General features: G+C 41.7%; 1 protein-coding gene across 2 annotated transcripts in view; it reads left to right on the forward strand.

Moving 5' to 3' along the window:
- man2c1 (mannosidase, alpha, class 2C, member 1) overlaps positions 1-27,470 on the forward strand; it is an 83,489-nt gene that overhangs the window by 26,427 nt on the left and 29,592 nt on the right. For both annotated transcript variants that reach the window (XM_068015354.1, XM_068015355.1), the window contains exons 8-15: positions 1,037-1,153; positions 3,439-3,534; positions 8,968-9,113; positions 13,355-13,478; positions 20,416-20,537; positions 21,825-21,910; positions 24,011-24,172; positions 26,457-26,539. In XM_068015354.1, coding sequence (XP_067871455.1) covers positions 1,037-1,153; positions 3,439-3,534; positions 8,968-9,113; positions 13,355-13,478; positions 20,416-20,537; positions 21,825-21,910; positions 24,011-24,172; positions 26,457-26,539 — 936 coding nt within the window. The remainder of the gene's footprint in view (positions 1-1,036; positions 1,154-3,438; positions 3,535-8,967; positions 9,114-13,354; positions 13,479-20,415; positions 20,538-21,824; positions 21,911-24,010; positions 24,173-26,456; positions 26,540-27,470) is intronic.

Consider the following 27,470-nt stretch of genomic DNA (forward strand, 5'->3'; position numbering starts at 1 on the left):
TTGTCAACGAGGACAACAGTCTCCTCTTTTAGTAATTTAGCTTATCGCACTTCAATCACTCATGCAGTACAACCCATCAATTGGCAGTGATATTAGCTGAGATTTTCCAATGATTGTCTATGAATTGGTGAAATATTGTGAACACATTGATCCATTAAATTAATATTTGATTGTGGAATGCCAAGCCATGTCCTGTTCAGCCTTTGATTTTGGAGTAAGCTAAGAATTCAATGAGTTATTCAGTACTGTACTTAATTCCTACTGCTGAGTACTCAGGAATTTCCACTTTAAACGCACCTATCCAAAAATGGTATACCTTTGCAATGTTCTTCAATAATTTTTTTAATTTACCGTTAGTGTTTACAAAGGTTTTAATGGAGCAGTGTTTCCTGCTGTTAATGACCAACTAAATGTATACACTGAAAGATTCTTTGTCACTTCCAACCTAGACTTGTCAGAGTCTTTGACAGTCAACAGTTCAGTCAATGATTAGGTCTTAAAGACGGTAGAGAAATCAGTCCTAGAAGATGGGATTTTCTGTAGCTTTTCTGCCACAGGCTACAAAATACAAGATCGTCTCTGACAAGTAAGATGCACAGCATGGATTGTGGAACAGAGGACTGTAATGCTCCAATTTATATTGTGGAGTCCTCATGCTGGAATAATCATCCCTGGGCACCTGCAACCCTCTGGTTGCTTGACCATGTGGCAATTTTTCCTGTTTGATTCTATTTCATTGTTGCAGTTGAGTTTGTTCCTGTCCTAGAAATACATAGAAGTTATAACTTGTAAACAGGCCATTGGCGTTTACTCACTGATTTACACACAAGTCCTTCTATTAAGTATCAGCAAACAGGAGCATTGGTTGTTTCTTGTCCTCCCAGTCATAGGCCAATTTTTGTGCTACCTTTTTACCAACACAAGCCAGCGTCGTTCACAGGCTCAATACCAATGCCATTTACACACTGAACTATTTGTGGAGCTGAAGAATATTACCAGTTAGGAATTAAACATTCTTTCTGTCCTTTTTAAATAGTTCTGGTTGCCAGATACGTTTGGATATTCCGCTCAGCTGCCACAGATCATGCAGGGGTGCGGTATCACACGCTTTCTAACTCAGAAGCTCAGTTGGAACCTAGTAAATGAATTCCCGGTAAGTTTCTCAGTTAATAGTGGTAATCAGTGCAGGAGGCCCAAGATGCTGTTTGGAGATTTTCGAAATGCATATTAAAATAACTTGAAAATGTTGGGAGTGTAACACTGGTAGTGTATCATGCAGGCTGGTGTTACAGTCAGTGCGGTGATTTATTCCTAGTCACAGACATTCAAATGTTCCTGCCATGTAACTGCCCTGCTATTTAAGTGTAAGTGGAAGCTTGTGCGTGAATGTCATCATTTTGAAGACAGTGGATATTGGGCCTATTAGCTTGTTCTGGTAACTGAATTTAGTTTGTTTGCAGCTACATGGATGCAACTATGAGGGAGGGGGATTTTGATAATGCTAACATCACATAACTTAAAAGGCACCCTAGGTTGATGGCCTTCACTAAGGTAAAGGATGGCAGCATTAGGGAATGGAAGCATTAAAGGACGGCTGCACAATCTACTTTGCTCTAAATCTAATATCAGAATAGAATCCCGTATAACACTAGAGTAATGCTTACGTTCCTCAGAAACCACTTTCTGTGTGAGACTAACTTCATGTCACTCTTATGTCTATATTTTGAACGCTTTCATGCTGCAAAATTTGTCGGAACTGGGTTGAGACTACCTCAAGTTGATTTCTTACATGCTAGCATAGGATGTGTTCTCTGATTTGAATTTCATATGGGTCCAGTATACGATATATGTGCCTAATTAACCAGCATACTATGCTAGTATGCATCATTATCTTCCTATTCGACACTACGATTGCATTTTGTGTAAGTTCTAGATAAATACAGTCGTAAAGTGACTGCTTTGTGTTTGCAACATGATTTAATTTACATAAGAGCAATGGGATGCAGTACATGTTCAAGCTCGACAGAACCCACTTGATTACCTTTGAAGGGGCCACGTACCCGAAACGTTAGCCTGTCCATTTCCTGCATGGATGCTGCCTGATCTGCTGAGCCTTTCCAGCATTTCTTATCTTTTGTCTGAAATTTTCCTGCATCTACAGCATTTTGCCTTTTGTTCAAAGTAGTGTGAGCCTGCCCCTTCAAGGAGTCGCACTCTACTTCACTCCAGAGTCAGGTTGGGCCGTACTCCAAACTTATACGGCCAGTTTAGCGTTGGTATGAAGCTGAAACTGTTTTATGCCATTATGAAACTTGTCTGGTAAATGCTTCCTTAAATTTTAATACATTTATTCAAAAATTGTTTTTCAATTACCTTGTGATTTCTTCATCAATGTTCTCCATTCCTCTCTCTCCCCTAATTCTCTCTGGAGGCATTGTCTCCTTGCTATGGTGCAGTGCCATGCATGTTGGACATCATCTAGTACCTCACCCAAGGTTCACTCATTCCTTGTATATGAGGCTGGTCAGTGAGTGTCAGTTGTCTTTTTGACGATGGGAGGTATCGCACTAGAGCCCAATCTTGACCATACTCATTGTCGGCTCTATGTGCTTCGGCAGGGGTGTCTGAGTGGTGGCTAGGATCCGAAACTGGTCAATTTACCCTCCCTAATTCAGGTGTAGTGAGGTCTATTATACTTAATAGAACATGTTGCTCAACACAAACTGGGAATCCAGAATAATAATGGGGCTTAGAAGGTTAAATTATGAGATCAGGTTGCATAGATCTTGCATGTGTTCTGTAAAGTTTAGAAGATTAAGGCATGATCTGATGTTTAAAATATTAAAACGATTTGATAGGATAGATACAGAGAAACTATTCCTCTGGTAGGAGAGTTCAGAACGAGGGGGCATAATCTTAAGATTAGAGCTCGACTGTTCAGAATTAAAATTGGGAATAATTTCCTCACACAAAGGGTAATGGGAATCTGGAACTCTCTTCCCCCAGAAGGCTGTGGAGATGGTGGGGGTCAATTGGAGTTTTCAAGACAGATTAATAGATTTGTTTTAGGTGACGGTATCAAAGGCAAAAAAAATGGGAATTATAGTGAAGCAGACTTGAGGGACTGAATGGCTTGCTCATAATGTCACTATCTATGGGATCTTCATGATCTACATGGATCAGCTACTCAGTACCTAATGAGTGGATCAATTGAAAGAGATCCTACTTTGGAAGTTTTGATGTTTGTCTGAAAGCAGCTGTGTTGAGGCTGGAAGATTTGCTTTGTAACAGGAATTGAAGCACTCTACCAATGTTTTTCTTGTTTGGATTTATTATACTTTTTAATTGTGTTGACAAAGATATTGAATCCAAAAATGCTTCTGCCTCAATTTCTTTGTCATATCAAGTAATACTTGTGTTCTTTGGTGACCCTTACAGCACCACACATTCTTTTGGGAGGGAATTGATGGCTCCAGGGTCCTGTCCCATTTTCCACCTGGGAACTCCTATGAAATGAAATGCAAGGTAGAGGAAGTAAGTATGAAGTAAACTTCAATGTTAATATTACAGAGCAAGGGTCAAAAATAATTATATTTTGAGCAGGTTGACTTTTTTTCTCTCCTCTTTTGAAATAGGATTTTCACCCAAAGCCACAAAAGCATTAAAACACTCTACAAGGGCCCTCCCCAGAGGATTTATAAAATAAATCATGTCCTGCAATGCCCACCTATTATGAAAGACCTCAAGCGTATAGGTGGGTACTGCGTGATCTGTCTCTAAGGCCACCCTGGCAAGCGGATAGCCTTAGAGCGAGCGGCCAGTGGATCCTATACCTTCTGGAGCTGTAAGTGGAGCTTCCAGCCAGGTCCAGGAGCAGACCCATTAGGCCTTCCTCCGATCCACCTTTTTTTTTTTAACCCTCTCGTCAGAATCTCATCCTGCACAACTCCTGGCCCATAAGATCATAAGGGAACATGTTGCACCAATCCTGAGCTGTAAAACAACTCTGGAAGCAGTGGACGCTTTGACCACTGCAAGGATGGTGTAGCAGACACTATGGAAATTCAGTCTTTACCATTGACACGTAATGTAGACAGAGGCCTAGGAACAGATTTCTTGGCTGCTAAAGCAAAACAACAACTTGCATTTATATAGCACCTTTAATGTAGTAACATGTTGCAAGGCATTTCATGCAAGCATTATTGGACAAAATTTGGCACTGAGCCACATGAGGAGGTAATCCAACAGGTGTCCAAAAGCTTGATCAAAGAGGTAGATTTTAAGGAAAGTCCTAAAGGAGAATAGGGAGGTCTGGTTCAGGGAAGGAATTACAGTGTTTGGGTCCTTGGCATCTAAAGGCGCAACCTCCAATGATGGAGCAAAGGAAATCAGAGATGCACAAGAGGCCAGAGTTGGAGGATGCAGAGATCTTGGAGGAATATAGAGTGGGAGGAGATTACAGAGTTAGGGAGAGGCAAGAGCTTGGAGGGATTTGAGACGTTGCTGGACTGGAAGCCAATGTAGGCCAGAGAAGAGAATATGGGGAAAAACTAATTCCTTCATACAAAAAATCCTCCTTTCCCTTCATAACCATTTAATTATCCTCAGCTGGAGAATGAGAAAAGATTGGCAGTTAACATAAAATGACAGTGAACATAAAAGGGAACCCGTAAATCTTCTACCACCATGTAAATACTAAGAGGCCGGGTGGGGCCTATTGGGTCAGAGAAGTATCTGCTTAGAAATGCAGGGCAAGGCTAGAATACTTAAAGTAGCTTGTATCGGTGTTCAATGAGGAAGAGGATGCTAACAAAATATCGGTAGAAGAGAAAATGGTAGAAGTAATGGAAGGCTGGCTATGCATAGAGTGGATAAGTCGCCTGGTCCGGATGGCTTGCATCCCAGGTTGCTCAAGGAAGTGGGGATGGAGATAGCAGAAGGGCTTGCCATTATCCTCCAATCTTCCGTAGATACAGGCTGGTCAATTTAGCATCATTGGTAGGTAAAGTTTTAGAAGCAATCAGGGAAAAAATTAATAGGCACTTGGAGAGGTTTGAGTTAATTTAATAGCCACTTGGAGAGGTTTGAGTTAATTAAAGATAGCCAGCACAATTTGTAAAAGGCAGCTTATGCTTGACTAATCTAATTTAATTTTTGATATAGTAATAAAAGGTTGATGAAGGGAATGCTGTGGATGTTGTCTATATGGATTTTTAAAAAGTGTTTGACAAAGTACCACATAAAAGTCTGGTTAACAAAATTAAGGCTCATGGAATAGGAGGGTCAGTGACAGCTTGAATGAAAAACTTGGCTTAAGGACTGAAAACAGCGAGTCATGGTAACTGGTTGTTTTTCAGACTGGAGGATGGTAGACAAGGGTCAATGCTAGGACTACTGCTTATATATATGTAAAATATAAAAATGACTTGGATATTGGAATACAGAGTAAAATTTCAGAATGTACTGATACCAAACTTGGAGATGTGGCAAACAGTGAGGATGATACCAATCGACTGCAACAGCCCATTGATAGGCTAGCAGAATGGGCAGACAATTGGTAAATGAAATTTAATGCAGAGAAGTGTGAGGTGATGCATTTCAGCAGAAGAGCTAGGGAGAGGCAATATAGATTTAATAGCACAATTTTAAACAGTGTGCAGGGACAGAGGGACCTGGGGGTTCATGTGCATAGATCTTTGAAGGTGACAGGACATATTGAGAGAGTAGTTAGCAAGGCATATGGGATCTTGGGCTTCATAAGTATAGGTATTGAGTATGTCACGGACTTGTAGTATTTTTCTCCTTGTATTAAAACAGTGTGCCTTTAAGACTGTTTAAAAACAGTGCACCTTTAAGGGAGAGAAAGTTCTGGAACTTTAAGGCACAGTGTGCCAGCAGCTGCATTTTTGTTACCTAGGCGACAGCAGGAGAGAGAGGTCACATGGTGTAATGTTTCCACTTAACTGTGTGTAAAACTGGTAAAAAAACCAGCTGAAACCAGACTCACCAGCGAAGCGTACTGAAGAGAAGAAAGCTATCTACTTCCTCTCAGCAAAAATTCGACAGAAAGCTACAGGCCGAGTTAATTGCCTAAAGAAGAAAAGCCGTCTTTTTTCAAGAAACCGTTTGTATTGCTGAAGGAACTGTTAATGTCTACTGCAGCCGAAGAGTTGAATGCCTATTAAGAATCGACTACTGCATCAAATCCACGTGAAGACTTCGAGTGGCCTTTGACTATTTCCACATTAGAATACCTCATCCATCAGGAACATAACCCGCAAAGACTTAATTGTTTATTTATTCTTAAGCAGCTAATTTTAAAAAATACCACTTTTTAAAACTGGTTATCTACTGATATTTTTGAGTGTATGTGTCTGAATGGGGAAGTTAGATTAAAATAAGTTATAAGGTCTTTAGACATAGGTTTATCTTAATAGTGTTTAATATTTAGTTTTTAATAAATAGTTAATTTGTTGTTGTCTAAAGATACCTGGTTTGGTCTGTTTTATTCTAGTGTTTACTAGAGGGTTTAATTTGGCTGTTTTCCGGTTGGGTGGAAAACTTTAAATAATATGCTGTGACCTGTGGCGTGATGGGACTGAATTGACAGTGCATTGCTCCCGCCACGGTCATAACAAGTACAAAAGCAGGGACGTTATGCTGAACCTTTATAAAGCTCTGTTTAGGCCACAACATGAGTATTGCATCCAGATCTAGTCCCCTTAGGAAGGATGTCAGGTTCCTTGAGAGAGTGCAGAGAAGTTTTACCAGAATGGTTCTAGGACTGATGGATTTTAGCTGCAAGGTTAGGTTGGAGAAGCTGGAGTTGTTGTCCTTGGAGCAAAGGAGATTGAGGTGTGCAAGACTGACAGGTTTAGATAAAGAAAAACTGTTCTCATTGGCTCAGAGTACAAGGAATAGGGAACACAGATTTAAGGTTTTGGGCAAGAGAAACGGGGGGAGGGGGCGCAGATGTGAGGAAGAACCTTTTTACATTGAGAATGATAATGATTTGGAACTTGTTGCCTGCGAGGGTGGTGGAAGCGGAGATGGTCGATGATTTTAAAAGGAGATTGGATGGACACCTGAAAGAAATAAACTTGCAGGACTATGGGAATAGAGCAGGGAATGGGACTGACTGGATTGCTCTACAAAGAGCTGGCATGGATATTCAATAGCTGCCTTCTGTGCCATTATGACTATGGAGGCAGGTTGTATATTCGGCCAGTGCTTTATTTCTGCAGTTTTGTGTGCAGGTATTTTAGAGTGCACCTGCATGATTGGGCTATTTTTGTTTTTTCTCTATTTTCATATAGGAAAATCCAGTCCCCTGCAACTGGATTGCAACATTCTGCTGTCCCACTGAGCTGTAATCGTTTGTCTTGATGTTTAATTATCTGCTGGCAAGACAGGTCCTTTGTAACACTTAGAGGAAAACTGGGAGAAAAACCAGAATAGACTGTTTTGTAAATCTATAAGCCTGAAGGAATATATCTGACATAAGCCCATTAACCAGCAAGAGGAAACCAATTGCCTTATTTTTCCCATAAAAGGTTAAAAGGACAGTCCAGATGTTGAAGCTTCTAAGTCTCTGGGCGCATTGATATACAGGGATGCTTTAAAAAATTGTCAACGGCTGTATTAATTAGCTCAGGGTTAGTTGAAGAACCCTGCTACAATGCTGTCAACCTCATGTGCCTTGTTTGCTGTGTCCCAGTGTTTGAAGTATTGAGCTTTCACTTTCCAAAGGAAGAACTAAATTTGAATGTTTTCAAATTCAGCGTAGTTGTTTTGTGTGGACACTTAATTCATGACTCACGTTGAGGGATTTATTGAAGCCAGTTCAAGGCCATTGTCTTTTCCTTTTACAAGTGGAGTGTGAGATCGTACAAAACCTAAGCTTAACCCACCTCTCAGAATGGTGCTGTCTAGCAAATAACAATTTCCAAACAAATTACATTGCCACAACTTGACAGCAGCAGGAGCTTTGATATTCTTTCTAATTGAAAATATTTCAGTAATGGACATGTCTTGAATTATTTTAGTTTTAAAAATCAGTTCATATTTATTTTGAATCATGAGATTTAGTGAAACATATTCATCATTAAAATGTTTTCAATCTCTAGACTTAATTTTTCAAAAGAAAACCTTAATCATTTGTGTTGTGTTGATTAAAATGTTTGCTGCGTACAATCCATTCTCGTCATCCGCGTCACATTTAATTTGTCGTCACGGAAATGTTTGGTGCGACCTTGAACTCATTAGCCAGTATTTTTTGTTTTGTAATTCCTTTTTAAATTGCGTTTTATTTTCTCTTCTCCAATATTCTGCACCACTTTAGAGGGTGGACGATGCATCCAGATCTCTCTAATTCCGCCAGTCACACATGTGATTTTGGCTATTTCTCTATGGGTAAAGCATTTTGTTTCCTTATGACCACACAGCTAAGATCATGAACTCTGCAGCAGGAAGAAGGAGGTACATGAAGCAGGAATTTTTTATCCTTCTGCTTTTCCAGTCATTCCATTGGAGTTTCAGTGCCTTGCCTTACAACCCTTAGTCTGTGTTCTTCCAACTCTGGCCTTTTGTACACTGCCCCCACACTTCGTCCACTTCACCATTAGCGTCCGCACCTTTGGCCACCGAGGTCCTAAGCTCTGGAATTTCCTTCCTAAACCCCTCTACCTCTCTCTTCTCCTTTAAGACGCTCTTGAAACCTACCTCTTTGACCAAGTATTTAGCGACATGTCCTAGTGTCGCCATCTTTGGCTCAGTGTCGAATTTTGTCCCTGTGAAGTGCCGTGGGACGTTGTTCAACGTTACAACCACGACATAAATGCAAGTTGTTTTTGTGTCATAAAGCTGCTGTATTTCTGAGTTGCAAAAACCAGTATTGATTTTATCCTAAGTCTTGTCCTGCAGGACTTAACCAGTTTCAAGAAGCTTGGTTTTCCCCCTCTGTTACAGCTGCTGAATACAGTTAAAAATAACAAGGACAAAGGTCGTGTAAATGACAGTGCATTTCTATTTGGGTTTGGTGATGGGGGAGGTGGACCCACACAAGACATGTTGGATCGACTACAGCGAGTGCAGGACACAGATGGTCTTCCCAGGTCAGAGAACAAACACTGTTTAAGTCTTGTACAATTTAACTAACTTCCCATTTTGGTCTGGCCTGAAGGGACTCATTACTCATGTGCCTCTTAATATTCCTGTCATTATGTCAGATAGTTTGCAAAATATGTATTGTGTATCTAAAATAATTTTTAAAATACTGCCTGCAACTGTGCATTGAAAGTCAGAATTGGATGCCTTTTCTCTAGAAAAAGAGAAGACTGAAGGTGACTTTTTAATGGCCCTTAATGTAACCAGAACTAGAGGCCATAAATATAAGATCACTAATGAATACAATAGGGTATTCAGGAGAAACTCAGAGTGGTCACAATCCACTCATGACCACAAAGAGTAGTTGAGGCAAATAACATAGATGCATTTAAGGGGAAATGATAAGCATTTGGGAAAGTCATAGAGTTATACAGCACAGAAACAGGCCCTTCGGCCCATCGTGTCTGTGCCGGCCATACAGCACCCAACTATTCGAATCCCATATTCCTGCACTTGGCCTGTAGCCCTGTATATTATGGCGTTTCAAGTGGTCATCTCAATGCTTCTTAACTGTTGTGAGGGTTCCTGCCTCCACCACCTCTTCAGGCGGTGCGTTCCACATTCCAACCACCCTCCGAGTGAAAAATTGTTTCCTCAAATCTCCCCTAAACCTCCTGCCCCTTACCCTAAATCTATGCCCCCTGTTTCTTGACCCCTCTGCTAAGGGAAGAAAGTTTTTTTAAAATTCATTCATGGGATGTGGGTGTCGCTGGCCAGGCCAGCATTTATTGCCCATCCCTAATTGTCCTTGAGAAGGTGGTGGTGAGCTGCCGCCTTGAACAGCTTCAGTCCATTTGGGGTAGGTATACCCACAGTGCTGTTAGGAAGGGAGTTCCAGGATTTTGAATTCCAGCGACGGTGAAGGAACGGCGATATAGTTCCAAGTCAGGTTGGTGTATGACTTGGAGGGGAACTTGCAGGTTGTGGTGTTCCCTTGCGTTTGCTGCCCTTATCCTTCTAGCTGGTAGAGGTTGCAGGTTTAGAAGGTGCTGTCTAAGGAGCCTTGGTGCATTGCTGCAGTGCATCTTGTAGATGGTACACACTGCTGCCACTGTGCATCGGTGGTGGAGGGAGTGAATGTTTGTAGATGGGGTGCCAATCAAGCGGGCTGCTTTGTTCTGGATGGTATCGAGCTTCTTGAGTGTTGTTGGAGTTGCACCCATCCAGGCAAGTGGAGAGTATTCCATCAAAATCCTGACTTGTGACTTGTAGATGGTGGACAGGCTTTGGGGAGTCAGGAGGTGAGTTACTCGCCTTAGGATTCCTAGCCTCTGACCTGCTCTTGTAGCCACAGTATTTATATGGCTACTCCAGTTCAGTTTCTGGTCAATGGTAGCCCCTAGGATGTTGATAGTAGGGTATTCAGCGATGGTAATGCTGTTGAATGTCAAGGGGAGATGGTTAGATTCTCTCTTGTTGGAGATGGTCATTGCCTGGCACTTGTGTGGCACGAGTGTTACTTGCCACTTATCAGCCCAAGCCTGGATATTGTCCAGGTCTTGCTGCATTTCTACACGGACTGCTTCAGTATCTGAGGAGTTGCGAATGGTGCTGAATATTATGCAATCATCAGCGAACATCCCCACATCTGACTTTATGATTGAAGGAAGGTCATTGATGAAGCAGCTGATGATGGTTGGGCCTAGGACACTACCCTGAGGAACTCCTGCAGCAGTGATATCCTGGAGCTCAGATGATTGACCTGCAACAACCACAAACATCTTCCTTTGCGCTAGGTATGACTCCAGCCAGCAGAGGGTTTTCCCCCTAATTCCCATTGACCTCAGTTTTGCTAGGGCTCCTTGATGCCATACTCGGTCAAATGCTGCCTTGATGTCCAGGGCAGTCACTCTCACCTCACCACCTTCTTCCTATCTAACCTATCAATGTATCAGTGCCCCTCATAATCTTGTACACCTCAATCATGTCCCCCCTCAGCCTTCTCTGCTCCAAGGGAAACAATCCTAGCCTTTTCCGTCACTCTTCATAGCTGAAATGCTCCAGCCCAGGCAACATCCTGGTGAATCTCCTCTGCACCCTCTCCAGGGCAATCACATCCTTCCTATAGTGTGGTGACCAGAACTGTACACAGTACCCCAGCTGTTGCCTCACTAGCGTTTTATATAGCTCCATCATAATCTCCCTGCTGTTATATTCTATGCCTCGACTAATAAAGGTAAGTATCCCATATGCCTTCCTAACCACCTTATCTATGCTAAAACAGCTAATATTTCCTCCCTTTCAATGCTAATATGTTCACGTATATCACAATCCCCCTCCCTGATCTCTACACCTACATCGTCCTTCTCCATAGTGAACACCGATGAAAAGTAATCATTTAAAACATCACTATGTCCTCCGGCTCCACACAAAGATTGCCACATTGGTCCTTAATGGGCCCTACTCTTTCCCTAGTTATCCTCTTACCCTTAATATACTTATAAAACGCCTTGGGATTTTCTTTTATCTTGCCCCCTCTGCGCTCTCCTAATTACTTTTTTAAGTGCCACCCTACACTTTCTATACTCCTCTAGTACCTCTGCTGTTTTCAGCACTTGGGATCTGCCGTAAGCCTCCTTTTTTTCCTGATCCAATGCTCTATATCCCTTGACATCCAGGGTTCCCTGGGCCTGTTAGTCCTACCCTTCACCTTAACGGGTACATGTTGGCTCTGGACTCTCACTATTTCCTCTTTGAATGACTCCCACTGCTGTCATAGAGTCAAACAGCATAGAAACAGGCCCTTCGTGATGTAGACTTTCCTACAAGTAGCTGCTCCCAGTCCACTTTGGCCAGATTCTGTTTTATCAAATTGAAATCGGCCTTCCCCCAATTCAGTACCTTTATTTCTGGTCCATCTTTGTCCTTTTCCATAACTACCTTAAATCTTAGAGTTATGGTCACTATCCCCGAAATGTTCCCCCACTGACACTTCTACCACTTGACCGGCTTCATTCCCTAGGATTAGGTCCAGTACTGCCCCTTCCCTGTAGGACTTTCCACATACTGGCTCAAAAAGCTCTCCTGTATGCATATTAAGAATTCCGCCCCTTTTAAGCCTTTTGTACTAAGACTAGCCCAGTTAATATTGGGGAAGTTGAAATCCCCTACTATTATTACCCTATTATTTTCACACCTCTCAGAGATTTGCCTACATATCTGCTCCTCTATCTCTTCCTGACTGTTTGGAGGCATGTCGTGGACACCCAGCCAAATGATTGCCTCCTTTTTGTTTTTAAGTTCTACCCAAATGGCCTAATTTGAGGAACCTTCTAAGATGTCATCCCTTCTTACTGCAGTAATTGACTCCTCGATCAACAGTGCAATGCCACCTCCTCTTTTATCTCCTCCCCTGTCGCGCCTGAAGATTCTATACCCTGGAATATTGAGCTACCAGTCTTGTCCCTCCCTCAACCATGTCTCTGACAGCAATAATATCATAATCCCATGTGCTAATCAACACCTTCAATTCATCTGCCTTACTAGTAAGACTCCTTGCATTGAAATAGATGCAATCCAACCGTGTATTTTTCCCTTGTGCCTTACCAGATCTATATTTGCTCTGCCTTCGAGGCAGACTCACTTTCTGTTCTATATTACCCCTACTGTACCACCCGCCAATTTGTACAGGTCCCACCTTTGCCAGGAGCAGACCCAGTGATCCAGGAAACTAAAGCCCTCCGTCCTGCATCATCTCCTCAGCCACGCATTCATCTGCTCTATCCTCCTATTTCTAAACTCACTAGCACGTGGCACCGGGAGTAATCCAGAGATTACAACCTTAGAGAGAAAGGAACAGAAGGATATGTTGATAGGGGTTAGATGAAGACGGATGTGAGGAGGCTTGCATGGAGCATAAACACCGGCATGGACATGTTGGGCTAAGTGGCCTCTTTCTATTCTCTAAATACTTTGTAACTGCCAACCAGACTTCTCCCATTTAAAATTAACCAATCATGTGATCCCCATGAAAATCCAGCTGCTTGTAGCTGAGGCCAATTCAAGAGCAGTAAATTGCTAGTCTAGGGCACTAAGTCAGAAGAATTCACGATGAAATGTTTGCCTCCTTTATCTTTATTTTTTTTTTAAATTGCATCTGTAACAAGGTGTGATGTTTGAAGACATGTAAGTTTTTATATGAAAGATTGATCCTATCATGCTAGCAACTAATAGATACTGTCTGTCTCAGGGTGAAACAATCCACTCCAGAGATCTTCTTCTCAATGCTGGAAGCTGACACCACAATGCTGTGTACCTGGGTTGGTGAACTCTTCCTGGAACTACACAATGGCTCCTACACTTCCCAAGCAAAGGTGGGAATCTTTATCATTTTTAGTTTTTAATTAGATGGCTCTTCCCTTTTCTGACCTCATTCATAATCAATTTTCAATTTCCCAGTGTTGAAACCACAGGTCATATTGGCGCTGATTTATTGACTTGTTAAAATAAATATATGATGTAATCTCTGTAATCCTGTAGCAGATACAGTATACACACACCTGCATCAATAAAAAGCTTGTGTGTTATGCATGCTCATGCTATGCACACATTTTACTTCCTGTTACCATGATTTTTTGAGTGTATTATGTTAACATTTATTCTGGGTAATCAATTATAGTTGAGTTTCCCTACATAAACGGTTGCCCAAAACTTTGTTGATGAACCAATGAATCATTCAAAGTGCTTTTTCACAAAATTTTCACCATTTTTCTTAGTTGCTGAAATTTATAACGTCCAAAATTAGATTTTAAACCAAATTGAAATGAAGAAATGACATCTTTGATACAATTTACCCAATGCATTTGCTTCTGTCTCTTTTAATGCCTTCATTTAAAGTTTTTACTTTTAACACCTCAGCTTCTCTCAAAAATCTGGGCTTCACCTGGTTATTTTTACGCATGGTAGTGGAGAGAGAGCTTTCAATCACATACCTGCATAAGATCTACACTTCGACAGGAATAGAAAGGTAGAAGGGATATGTCCCCTCATCCTGTGAGGATTTGAGTTTTTTTAATGCATTGTTTCCCAGAAGATTCTGAAAGGAAATGGAAATCAGAGAATTGAGGCAAGGGAATGGTATTTATACAATATAATAACAATAATGCCTTCACACAAACAACACTGAACAGAAGCACCTTTATTTGTAGCTTCTTTAATTGTTAGGAAAGACATCAGATTGGTTATAGGGTGTGGATTGCTGTTCATTTGCTGCAGAAGATTCAGTTAAAAATCTCTCTCTATTTTGAGACAATGATTTTTTACATGTATTTAAATAATTGAGAACATAAATTAGTTTTTGATTGTTTTCTTAGGTAATTTATATTTCTGGAAATTTATGTTTATTAAGAACCGCATTAAGTTGGTAAACTCAGTCATGTGCTAAATTTTCCTCTTTGCTTCTGGTGTGTGTCAGGGGTGCACACTTGAAAACTACACCTCCATCCTGTGATTATGCATCCATTAAGAAGCAGAGAAAATGCTTGTTGAAGGCGAGAAAATGAAGAAGGGAACCAGATGACGATGGGTCAACTGGTTGTGGGACATCTGGGGTTGAAAAGTGGCTGTGGCTGTGCCATTGGAAGCTGACTGCATCAGCATAGGGTTGAGGCCTGATGATTTGATATGGGCCAGTGACTCCCTAGGCTCCCCTCCTCCACAAGGCAAAGTTACACCCTGCTCCCTCCAATACTGTCAGATCAGCCTCACCGCTCCAGCGACCCGGGTTCAATTCTGGGTACTGCCTGTGCGGAGTTTGCAAGTTCTCCCTGTGACTGCGTGGGTTTCCGCCGGGTGCTCCGGTTTCCTCCCACAGCCAAAGACTTGCAGGTTGATAGGTAAATTGGCCATTAGAAATTGCCCCTAGTGTAGGTAGGTGGTAGGAGAATGGTGGGGATGTGGTAGAGCATATGGGATTAATGTAGGATTAGTATAAATGGGTGGTTGTTGGTTGGCACAGACTCGGTGGGCTGAAGGGCCTGTTTCAGTGCTGTATCTCTAAATAAAATAAATAAATAAATCACAGCAACCTCAATGCTGACAGACTCTGCTAGCCCCTCACCCCGACCATCCAATACAAAAAACCCCACCTCGCTGGATCCCAATCCCTTACCCCCATCACTCCCAAATCTTGGCGTTCAGAAGCCTCTAGATCGCATTCTTAGAATGTTCTGTGATCCTATACCCCCACTAATGTTGCCACACCCTGAGATCTATCTTTAAAATGCCCAAATCTCGGAATCCCTCTTCTAGAGTTCCTAGAACCTCTCTCTCCGGTATTCCCAGGGCCCACACCCCCCATAAAATACAGTTAGACCCTGAGACCCTGCCCCAGTATTGCCCAACTTCAGGTCATCACTGGATCCAGGGCCGTTCACAATGCTGTTAGGTCTGTGTCCTTGCTAACACTATTTTGGCACAATACTCATGTCCTTATAAAATCTCTGACTCAATGGGCAACACTGCAGGAGATCTGTGAGCGTATAGCTCAAAACAGTGTCTAACCCATGTCTTGTTTGTTCTATTTCCTGTGTTACAATTGGGCATTGCACTTGACGGACAGACAGAATATGTGTCATTCTTGCATCCAGTTGACTTAAATTTCTTGTTTATAAAACTGCAATGTCACAACTGTAGAAATGAACGTTTAGCAAGCAGGATTGCACGCTGCTAATTGTGAAGTCTAAGAAAACATTATTCCAAACCAAAGGGGAGTCAACAACAGCTATGAAAAGAAAAGAATGTTAACTAATAAAGTCAATAAGAAAGGTATTTTTGAAAATCCTTATGGCTGCCATCTTAGCTTTCCCACAAATGATGCACACTAGTCGAAATAAATTTTATACCATTTAGCGATTAATAAAGTAAATGGGATCCCGGGCTTTATAAATAGGGCACAGAGTACAAAAGCAAGGAAATTATGGTGCAACTATATAAAATCCTAGTTTGGCTTCAACTGGAGTATTGTGTCCAATTCTGGGCATCGCACTTTAGGAAGGATCTGAAGTCATTAGAGAGGATGCAGAAAAGATTCACTAGAATGGTTCCAGGGATGAGGAGCTTCAGTTATGTGGATAAATTGGAGAAGCTAGGGCTGTTATCCATGTTGCAGAAAGGAGATTTGATAGAGGTGTTCAAATTCATGAGGGGTCTGGGTAGAGTGGGTAGAGTAGATAGAGAGAAACTGTTCCCGTTGGCGGAAGGGTCAAGAACCAGCGGACACTGATTTAAAGTGATTGGTTAAAAAAAAGCAATGGCGCATGGTTAGGATCTGAAATGCACTGGCTGAGAGCGTGGTGGAGGCAGACTCAATCGTGGCTTTCAAAAGAAAATTGGATAATTATCTGAAGCAAAAAGAATTTGCAGGGCTGCAGGGAAAAGGCGAGGGAGTGGGAGTAGGTGAGTTGCTCTTGCAGAGAGCCAGCACAGGCACAGTGGGATAAATGGCCTGTTAGCGTTCAATGATTCTATGATTTTAAAAAAGTGAAAAAATAGAAAATTTACAAGAAAATTATTAGACTATGCAACGCTGTTTTCTACTGGAGGCCTTCATCTCTGAGAAACCTTAGTCTGGAGTCCATATGAATACCCAGTGCTATTGCTCTTTTTTTCCCCACTCGGGTTGAAACTACAGCCCCTATATTGGCAGAGGAGAGCAGGGGAGACCGTCAGTGGCCAGTAAACCTGGAAATACAGGAAATGTTGATGTGCTGCTGAATTTAACGGAAGAACCAGATTTACAATTTTTGACTCAGTTTCTCGTGTGGCAGCCTGCCAGATTGAGAGGCTGGCTGGCAGTCAATTGGGAAAATCTGCTGCACAAGGCCACAACCAGGGTCTGGAGAGGAGGGAATGCAGGGAATGGGGATGGAAAAGATTGCTGGGATGTGGGGCGGGGGGATAAGGAGGGATGGAAGAGTTCACTGGGGAGAGAGGAATCTAAGTAAGGGGGTCTGGAAATCAATGGGAGGGAGGCAGATCATAGCAGACAAGCTTGAAGGGCTGGTGGAAAGCACGCCTGCTCCTCTTGGCCTGCAGGCAATGCTGGAAAAGCACTTACCTGCTCGATGCAGTAGTTCTCTCCTCCCAACTCAACCCAATTAAACCTTAAATAGGTGCATTCGCCGTTAGTTGGGTTGGGTTTCCTGTTTGAGAATTTCTTCCCCCCCCCCCCCGGCCACTTCCACCCCAACCTCTCTCCTGCCGTCCCTGGGTGTTAAAATTATCCCTGAAGCTCCCAAAGTGCATTTGTACCACAAATTGCAGAGAATTTTCATCATTATTAGTGGAAAGACTGGCCGTTCACACAGAATGCTGGAATTTGCAGCTTAGAAACCTTCATCTTGGTGGGAGATTACTGCAGACGAAGTCTTCATGGAAACCATTATTAGAAGCAGTTAAAGTTTTTTAAAAATTATATAACACTGAAGTAGCATATACCGCAATACTGGCTGATCTCCTGGAATTGCATTTAGCAAATCTATTAAGAGGGATGAATACAGATAAAATAGTAATTGTGGAAGGACTATGGTGGGAATGACTCAAAAAAAAGTATGGAACTTTACAGCAGGAAGGAAGCTAAAGTTATCTATTTAGATTAATTACCCTGCCTTTTACCCATATCGTTTTAAAATCTATATTCACTTCCCTTTTAAAAGCTTAAAGTAGTTCTTAATATTTTCTAATACATTTGAATACCAACTGCATTTCTGTTGTTTGTTTTTGATACAATTAATCAGCAACATTTCATGTAACGTTTCATATAAGCCACAGTAAACTCTGGAAGGACTATAACATTAGTCACGTTTGAAGGGAGTTTCTCAACATAAGTTCTGATTTGAACATGTATATTTAAGGAGAACCTTTTGGTAATGATGTACTGTTGTAGAGATATTTGGTAAAGAAGGAAAAGATATAAATTGTTTTAGTCTTTAAGTTTTATGCTAATAAAATTAACTGTGAAAGCCCACATCGTAAATGGATGGATGATAAAGGAAATTATGACTCATCCAAGACTGAATGTTGGAATGTTGAACAAGCAGTCCAACAACACAGAGGCAATAGAAGGGCTTGATTGAAGTAGTAAAGCTCCCCAATTTAAATGTAGAGATTTACTTTTTGTAACTGTGGCACATATTCATCCTTTTGCAGTGGGTAAGGAAAACTATTTATTTCCTATGCACTAATCAAATAGCACTGGAGGCTAATCATCTCAGCCCCAGGACATTGCTGCAGGAGTTCCTCAGGGGATAGTATCCTAGGCCCAACCATCTTCAGCTGCTTCATCAATGACCTTCCCTCCATCATAAAGTCAGAAGTGGAGATGTTTACTGATGATTGTATGATGCTCAGTACCATTCGCAAATCCTCAGATACTGAAGCAATCCATGTCCATATGCAGCAAGACCTAGACATTCAGGATAAAGCAGCCTGCTTGATCGGCGTCCCATCTATCACCCTAAACATTCACTCCCTACACACTGATGCACAGTGGAGCAGTGTATCCCATCTACAAGATGCACTGCAGCGACTCACCATGCCTCCTTCGACAGCACCTTCCAAACACGCGACCTCTTCCACCTACAAGGATAAGGGCAGCAGACATGTGGGAATATTACCATTTGCAAGTTCCCCTCCAAGCCACACACCAGCCTGACTTGGAACTATATTGCCATTCCTTCACTGTCACTGGATCAAAATCCTGGAACTCCGTCCGTAACTAATTAGGGTTGGGCAACCAATGCTGGCCTTGTCAGCGATGCTCTCATCCCATGAAACAAATAAAATAATCTTGTTTCACTAGCTGTGGCAAGAGCTCTTATAAACTTCTTTCCAAGTTCTCTCAGTGCCGATATGCACCTGTCACCTGTTTCCACAACCAAGCAACCCCAATCCCTCCTGTGGCCTCTGTTTCACCCTGAACAATACTGCCGGAGATATGCCAGTGTAAGTTGAAATTTTAATTGTGATTTAAGGGTAGCATTGTTAGGTGAACTAGATGGCACGGAGTTTCCACGATTTCTGCCCAGATAAAGATTGCAGTGTTTTACACATGAGTTACATTTTAGTTTCTGCAATCGTTTACACTTTCAGCACCTGTGGTCACATTAATCCATTGTTAATGAGCTGCAGTGACCAATCAATTGAAACCTCACTTGAATCTTTCTCTACTGATGCTACAATTATTTTAAATTACTTGGACCAAATTAAGCTAAATTTAAAGTGCAGTCAATAAATTTTCCCTTGGTAAACGAGGCCTGTGACCAGACCTGTTTCTTCAGCTGCAGCAATTACTTGAGCAAGTAATTAGTTTAAATTCAGTCACCTTGAGGCCCCGTTGGCCATATTCCAGTCAATAATTGATTACAATCAGTAACACTGCTTGATTGCACAAATTCATGGGTGATTTTATGTTCAGGGCTGTGCTACCTCACCAAAATCACTGCATTCTTGGCGTATTTTACTAATTGCGCCACTAGTGGTATTCAAATTTGAGGATCTACTTTATGAAACATTTTGGTATGAACTGTTCAAGTTTTTCATAATTTTATTGAATATAGCTAGCAGAATTGCTTTTATATATTTATTGTCATGTTTTAATATCAATCATACCAAGATTTATCTGTGGTGAAATGGTATGACCTTGGGCTGTCTAGGGAATTGCTGCTCAAAAGAGGCAGTGTCTAGCACTGCAGTGAGCCCTTCAGAGCACACCAAGAGATCAACAGAGGGTAGCTGTGGGCTTATTTAAGGGAGAGTTTGAGCTTGAGAAGGCAGGATGAGAGTATTGAATGGTGGAGCAGGCGAAGGGCCGAATGGCCTACTCCTGCTTCTTAAGTTCTTTTGATGAGGCTTTTTCACTAATTCAGGAGCCAAGAACTTGAGGGATCACGTGATCTATAACTGAGTAAAGGGACAACGTGTCTCAATTCTGAAAAAATACAATCATGGGCAGAATTACATAGAATATACAGCACAGAAATAGGCCCCATATGGACTGTGTCGGTTTATGTTCCACACGAGCCTTCTCCCACTCTACTTCATCTGTCCCGATCTGCATATCCTTCAAATCCTTTCTCCCTTATGTACTTAGCTAGCTGCCTCTTAAAGGCATCTGTGCTATGTTTATGAATGGTAGAAAGAACAGACCAAAATAGACCATATGGTTTATTAAACCTGCTCCTTCCAACAGCTTGCACTGTCATGGACTCTTCCTCACAAATTTAAGGCATTTTTTTTTGTATTTCTCTATAGATTAAGAAAGGCAATCGTAAATGTGAGTGCATCCTTCGCAGTATTGAAGTAGTGAGCAGCCTGGCTTCTGTCCAGAAAAACAGCTTCCAATATCCAAGTTCCCAACTGCAGCATCTGTGGAGGTAATGTCTGTTTTGTGAGATTTAGTTTGAGTTGTTAATTTCGCTCTCCTTTTAGGTTTCCCCACACCATGTAGAATTCTAAGAAGCTCGGGAGCTGAGCTCTTCCAGCCTCTGCCGTGCATGCTATGTAACCAAATGAGGAGCGCTGTGGAAGGGAGATTCGTTCCCTCTTTCTCCCCATCTGTGTTGGTGCTTAGCCTCCACTTGATACTCCCTCCGATGACTGGAACATCATCTTGTAGAAGATCATGGGCCAAATCACAGGCCTGTCACTCTGGTAGAATGGACCTTTCATGAGTGGCATACTGTGTTGGTGGAATGGAAGGCAATTTCTATTGCACAGGGAATGTTGGAGAAAATCAGATGGAGGAGACCTCCAAGCTCTCGTTTCCATGTAGAATAATTACTGGGCGTGGGAGTAATTCAGCTGCCCTCCCCAAGTATGTTGCATGGGCGGATGAAATTGGAGAAGGTTTTCTAATGAGTAACATCATGAGTAGCCATTCAGAGTGTGCCAGAACTTGCTGTTGTGTAGTTAAAGTTGCAGCACACATCACCGATATGACTGAAGTTCCAATTGATTCTTGAGATTCATGCGTGTTTAATTTTCCTGTGAGTTGGGAGCGATTTACAAAAAGCTCTGCAAATGGTGGGACCTGGAAGTTTTAGCAGTGCTGCTCTGAGCTGGTTGCTGTATATGAAAGCTGTATTAGAAGCTGACTGGAGGCGACAATGTTGAAGCCTTTACAAGTATGATACCAGAACTGAGAGGTTATACCTATCAGGAAAGATTGAACAGGCTGGGGCACTTTTTTCTCTAGAAAAGAGAAGGCTGAGAGGTGACCTGATAGAAGTTTTTGAGATAAGTAAAGGATTTGATATGGTAGACCTAGAGAAGATGTTTCCACTTGTGGTAGAGACCAAAACTGAGGGCCATTAGTATAAGATAGTCACTAATAAATCCAGTAGGGAATTGAGAAACTTCTTTACAAAGAGAGTGGTTAGAATGTGGAAGTCGCTACCACAAGGAGCAGTTGAGGCACATAACGTAAATGCATTTAAGGGGAATCTAGATAAACACATGAGAAGAAAGGAATAGAAAGTTTATGCTCAAGTATTTCCAGCACTTTGTTTTTATTTCAGATTTCCAGCATCCCCAGTATTTTGCTTTTCGAAAGTTTATGCTGATAGGGTGAGATGAAGAGGGGTGGGACAAGGCTCCTGTCTAGCATTAACACCAACTTGAGCCAATTCTATGTAATTGTATGTAATTATCACATTTCACAGACTACTGCTGCTCAATCAGTTCCATGATGTGCTGCCTGGCACGTGTATTCAGTCTGTAGTGGAAGATGCAGCAAAGTATTATGAAGGTAAAGCATCTGTCGTCATCACAAATTGTCGAATCACCTAAGTGTGCAATTATGTTTACTTAGGCAATTAGAGTAAAATATCTTATTTCTTGCTTACATAATGTTTTTGTAGATAATTATAGTTTTTTAATACACTGGATGATAATTATGCAGTTATGTGAATATACATATAAAAATGCAATTTTATCACTTTCAAATTGCTGTAATTTCCTAGGTTGTACAGACAATAGCACTCATACAATATGGGTAATTTGACCAGATGTATTTTGAGAAGGGCTTTATTTATAGGGTTTATTGTTAGTAACTTCTGTGTTGAATTGAAAGTGATGATCTGGCACTGCCTTTCCTATCTGCCCTTAATTTAATCTCTCATTTGTAGTTCACTGATGTTTCAAACTGTATCAGTGATATTGTGAGATTTTATCACAGAGAATCTGTTCCATTTAAAACTATTTGATTCAGCTTTCTTCTAACAAGTACAAAAATTTTCCTATTTAACCTCCATATACAAATAGGAAGTTTTGCTAAAAAAAAAAGTGACTGTAAAAGTGTATACAACTATTTTCAGTGGCTGAAAAGTGAGTGTATGCCCCTTTGCTGAAATTAAAAAATGTTACAGGGTCCACCTGCAGCTATACTCCTGGTTAGAGCATCCTGCACTCCCTTAGAGTTGTATCATGAACAGATGCCTGCTTGCTCTCTGGCAGCTACCAGCAGCAGTCTGCATTCTTACTCATCGCATTACTATTTTTACATTTCTGCTCAGAAGGGTAAAAACTTCAATAGTCCAAGTTGACCTAAAGCTGTCGATTGTCAGGGATCTATCCAATGGTGTTATTGTGATGTGCTTACTGCTTGCATGTGAAGAATGAATGAAAGCATTTGAATGAAAATGAATGCACTTCTTTAAAATGCAGCTTTCACATATGAATCTCTCTCCTACTCAGTCGGTCACTTGTATCTAACAAGGCTTGGAGTTAGAGTCAGTGTGCTTTTATTTTTAAAAGGGGAGAAGTTTAATTTTATACCTTTTTTAAGGCCTTAGATGGCTGAAGAAATGATCGTAAATAAGATTCCAAGTTGCTTTGACAGCACCTTCCAAATCTGCGGCCTATACCACTCACAAGAGCAGCAAGTGTGTGGAAGCACCACTACCTCCAAGTCTCTCACTATCCTGACTTGGAAGTATATCGCTGTTCCTTCATCGAATCCTGGAACACCCTACCTAACAGCACCATGGGAGTCTCTACACCACATGGACTGCAGCGATTCAATAAGGTGAAGGGATGGACAATAAACGCTGGTCTTGCCAGCCATGCCAACATCCCATGATGGATAATTTAAAAAAAAAAGAGAACCGTCTGGTTCAACCTGGGACAGTGGCCAAGTCGAGGATGGAATTAGGATTGAGGGCATGGAGTTTGTGGCAGAGGCTAAAGACGATGACTTTGGTCTTTCCAATGTTTAACTGGAGCAAATTTCAGATTATGGATATCTGACAAGACATCTGTCAACACAAAAATGTGGGGGGGTGCTGAGAGAGAAGTTGGAGAGATGGACATGGCTGTCGTCAGTGCATATTTTGAATTGCATACAACAATAAGAACTTGCATTTACACAGCAGCTTTAATGTTAATATCCCAAGGTGCTTCATGGCATAATCAGACAAAATTTGACATGAAGCCAATGGAGGAGATATTGGGGGAGTTTTAACTGCTATTTGTTGACGTCTTACTGTGATTGTTTGATCACTACTTAATTACTTAAAATTAGGCTGAAATATTTCAAAGCTCTCCCTGAATTTGAAGTTCCCTTCTTGATGGCTTTTGCTAAGAAGAAGTGAGTATGCAGACAGAGAGAGACCATGAATCAGCAGAGACGAGGGAGAATATCCCCTGACTGGAAATATCAAAAGTTGAAGATACCTTGTATGTGAGAGTGATTTTCTCCTCCCCTGTGCCCCACCCCCTTCCCCAGTAGAAAAATAGATGTTCCTTTTGGTTTGTGGAGCTTGACTCACATTCAGTGATTGAAGCCTGTCCTTGCGTCAAGTGATCTACCATTTTATTTTTCTAAATTACTTTCGTTCATTGTCTGCAGAAATCCAGAGCAGTGGGAATGACCTTCTGAAAGAGGCCATACAGTGTCTCTTGGGAGGATCTGTGCAGGAGACTGGGAAGAACATCAATGTATTAAACACCCTGTCATGGGAACGGACAGAAGTTATCTCAATGCCTCGACTGGAGGGAGACGAAGTCCTAGGTAGGCAGAATTAAACTTGGTGACTTGAAATCTCCCAACGAGAGAGCCTTTAGATGGACTCTCTGCCTCAGCTGAACAAACATAACTGACCTCTAGAGTGTAAAGCAAAACTCAGCTGTTCCCTATCTGGGACTGGAACCCTGTATTCTAGAGGGAAACTGGCAGAAGCAGACTTGCCCTACGGAGCACATATCCTACGTCAGCAGGATATTAATGGCACCTGTGGAGAACTTTATTGTGATGGAAATTTATTCAAAGCAACGTTTAATTTGCAAAAATATTTGCAGTCAGGAAGAAACTGTTTTGCAATATCACACATAAATATGATTTTTGTTTTTCTATTTTTAAATGTACTTTATTTTCTTTATTGTAGGTTCTACTTGTTAGGTTTCATTGTTCCCCAGCTGCTCCCTTGCCTCTGTTAATGCTGCTCTTGAGTCACCACTGAGAGTGATGTTCTTATCGTAGCTCCGTGCTGGGGAAGCCGGGCATGTGCCCTGTTTCTTTCCCTGACTGAGTGAGCAAGATTAAGAATATTCTGGATGGGGAATCGCAGGTGAAGGTCTATGTATTGAGGCGCCAACATGTCGCACTACTATAATGCTTCTGTTTTCTGGTGAGATTGTGGTAACACATTTAAAACAGCCCTGACTGCATTTGATGCGCTCTGCTTCTCCTCTCCTGAAAGTGCTGGTTTCTGTATGGGTAGAGTTCAACAGCCATTGGCTGCCCTTTGGGACCTTGCCAAAGTGGTGATCAGAGACAGTGAGTGTTAACCAGCTATTTGACTGTGGGGAGCATCGTAGCACAGCTTGACACGCTTGCGCACGTTTTCCAGCAGGAAAAGTTATTGAATAGCGATTGAGAGTCGATGAGTGCTGGTTTATTTTTCCCTCTCCAGCCCAGGGTGCTGAGGCAGTTTTGTGCCACTGAAATCATCAGAAGTCCTTAATCTCCCATTCCTAATTAAAGCAAACAGCACATTGTTTTCTTTGACCCTATCTCAGTCTTCTAAAATATAGATATTATATTTCACGTGAGATATAAAAATAGTTTTCTAACCTTATGAAGAGCAGTTTTAGGTCGTCTTCCCTTCTCAGCCTTTCCAGTGATGTGAATTATGGGGACAAGGCAAGTACACCTAGAGTGGTTTCAGTAACTCCATTTGAAACTGGCATGTTGTGGTTAGCCATGGGATCTAATCCTAGAAAGTTGCTTGTAATATCTATGTCCAGGGTCTGGTGATTCTAGTTGCCACACAGTGTGTAGTACTTGACTTGTCCATTGCCATGCCTCAGTTTATTCAATGCTCTCTCTTGTTCTTAACCGAGCTACTCTGTCTTCTCAATTCTTAATGCAGCTGAATCAGTCATCTTGTGTCTTGCTTCTGACGACCCTAATTTTCTCCCCCCTCACTCCAAACCAGCTCAAAAGATCTGTCCTCAACTGATTTGCATATCTGAATCCTAGCTCTCCTAGCGGATTCGGACTCAGCTGGGTTCTAAAAGAGAAGTGGAATTCATTGCAGTTCTGATGAAAGGTCATCAACCTGAAACGTTAACTCTGTTTCTCACTCCATAGCTGCTGCCTGACCTGAGTGTTTTTCAGCATATTTTGTTTTTCTTTGTGAAATTGTGGAATTAGAAGTATCGGATAGTCAGTCCCTGATATTTCCGGCACTTTCTTTTTATTTCAGATTTCCAGCTTCTGCAGTATTTTGCTTTTAACATATCAGAAAGGCAGTCGATTGCTTGAGAATGCACTTCATTTTCTCAAGATTTTGTTGTCACTTTAGCCCCTAACCGATTGCTTTTGCCCCTGTCCCTCACTGTTAATCCAGTGAACACTGCCCCTCATACCTAGCTTCTGAATTGGTCTCTCCTCCTTGATATTGGTGTATGTCCAAATAGTGACATACTGCTATTATCAATGACCATGAGCATTTAATTTTGGCTTTTTCAGTTACTGCCATTATCTCACCAATATTGTCTGTTTAGGACACTCAGTCACAGATAGTGATTCTTTAGTACAGATTCAGCTGAAGTTGTCGATATGCACAAGCTCTAAATTGACTGTTGATCTAGGCAGGGACAGAATGATGGTGAAAGGGAAGGTATTATCGATCAGTGAGAATAGCTGGTATCTGTTCACATCTCTGTGTTTAACCAGCTTATTACAACGGATCCTGTGTTCCAAAATATTAAAGCCTAAGTCAATGAAGGGAGCTAAAGAAAGTCTTTGTGATACTACAGTTACTAAGTTTTGCATTCTGTGTCATTTGCAGCCCTAGTAAAAGTTCCCAGTGTGGGGTTCGCTACAGTGACCAACCCCCTGGTCCCACCTCATCCAGTCATGGTCACTTCTCAGGTAACTGTAGCATAAAGTGCAAAGATGCTCTATATTCATTCTGTCAGTAAATATTTGCGCCCTCTCTCTCACTTTCTTCCTCCCTTTACTCTATGCACTGTATTATGCTTTTACTCCCTGTGCCTTCATCCATCCACCATGGCTCAGTGGGTAGTATTCACGCCACTGATTTCAGAAGATTGTGGATTCAAGTCCCACTCCAGAGACTTGAGCAATAAAACCTAGGCTGACAACTGTTGCTTGTCCTTGGAGACAAGATGACCACGTCCATCATCTGGGGTGTTTGGTAGGGTTCCAGTGGGTATGTAGGTGACTGCTAAGGTCAGTCTGCACCTGGAAGGTTCTGCTGCAAGTAAGGCAGAATACCACAGATGATTGAGTTTTGGACAAGCTACTGGCTCGGGATTTCATCTCCTCGTGTTTTCTTTCTGCCTCTGAAATGCAATTGCTTTCGGAGGAGGCTGACAGCTAAGCGTTAGAACGAGGTCTCGTCTGTTCTCTCAGGTGGATGTAAAAGATCCTTAGGCACTATTTTGAAGAACAGAGGAGTTGTCCCTAGTGTTCTGCCAATATTTAACCCTCGTTCAATATCTGGTCATTATCAAATTGCTGTTTGTGGGAGCTTGCTGTGCACAAATTGGCTGCTGCGTTTTCTGCATTCCAACAGTGACTACACTTCAAAAGTATTTCATTGGGTGTAAAGTGCGTTGGGACATCCTGAGGTCATGAAAGGCACTATATAAATATGAACTTACGAACTAGGAGCAGGAGTAGGCCACTTGGCCCTTCGAGCCTGTTCCATTCAATACGTTCATGGCTGAACTGATTACTCCACATTTCCACCTACCCCCGATAACCTTCCACCCCCTTGCAAATCTGTCTTTCTTTTCTTGATTTGTTACTTCTTTTATTCTCTGTGTCTTTTACTGTT

The sequence above is a fragment of the Heterodontus francisci genome, chromosome 35 (assembly GCF_036365525.1).
Source record: "Heterodontus francisci isolate sHetFra1 chromosome 35, sHetFra1.hap1, whole genome shotgun sequence".
Classification (NCBI taxonomy): Eukaryota; Metazoa; Chordata; class Chondrichthyes; order Heterodontiformes; family Heterodontidae; genus Heterodontus; species Heterodontus francisci.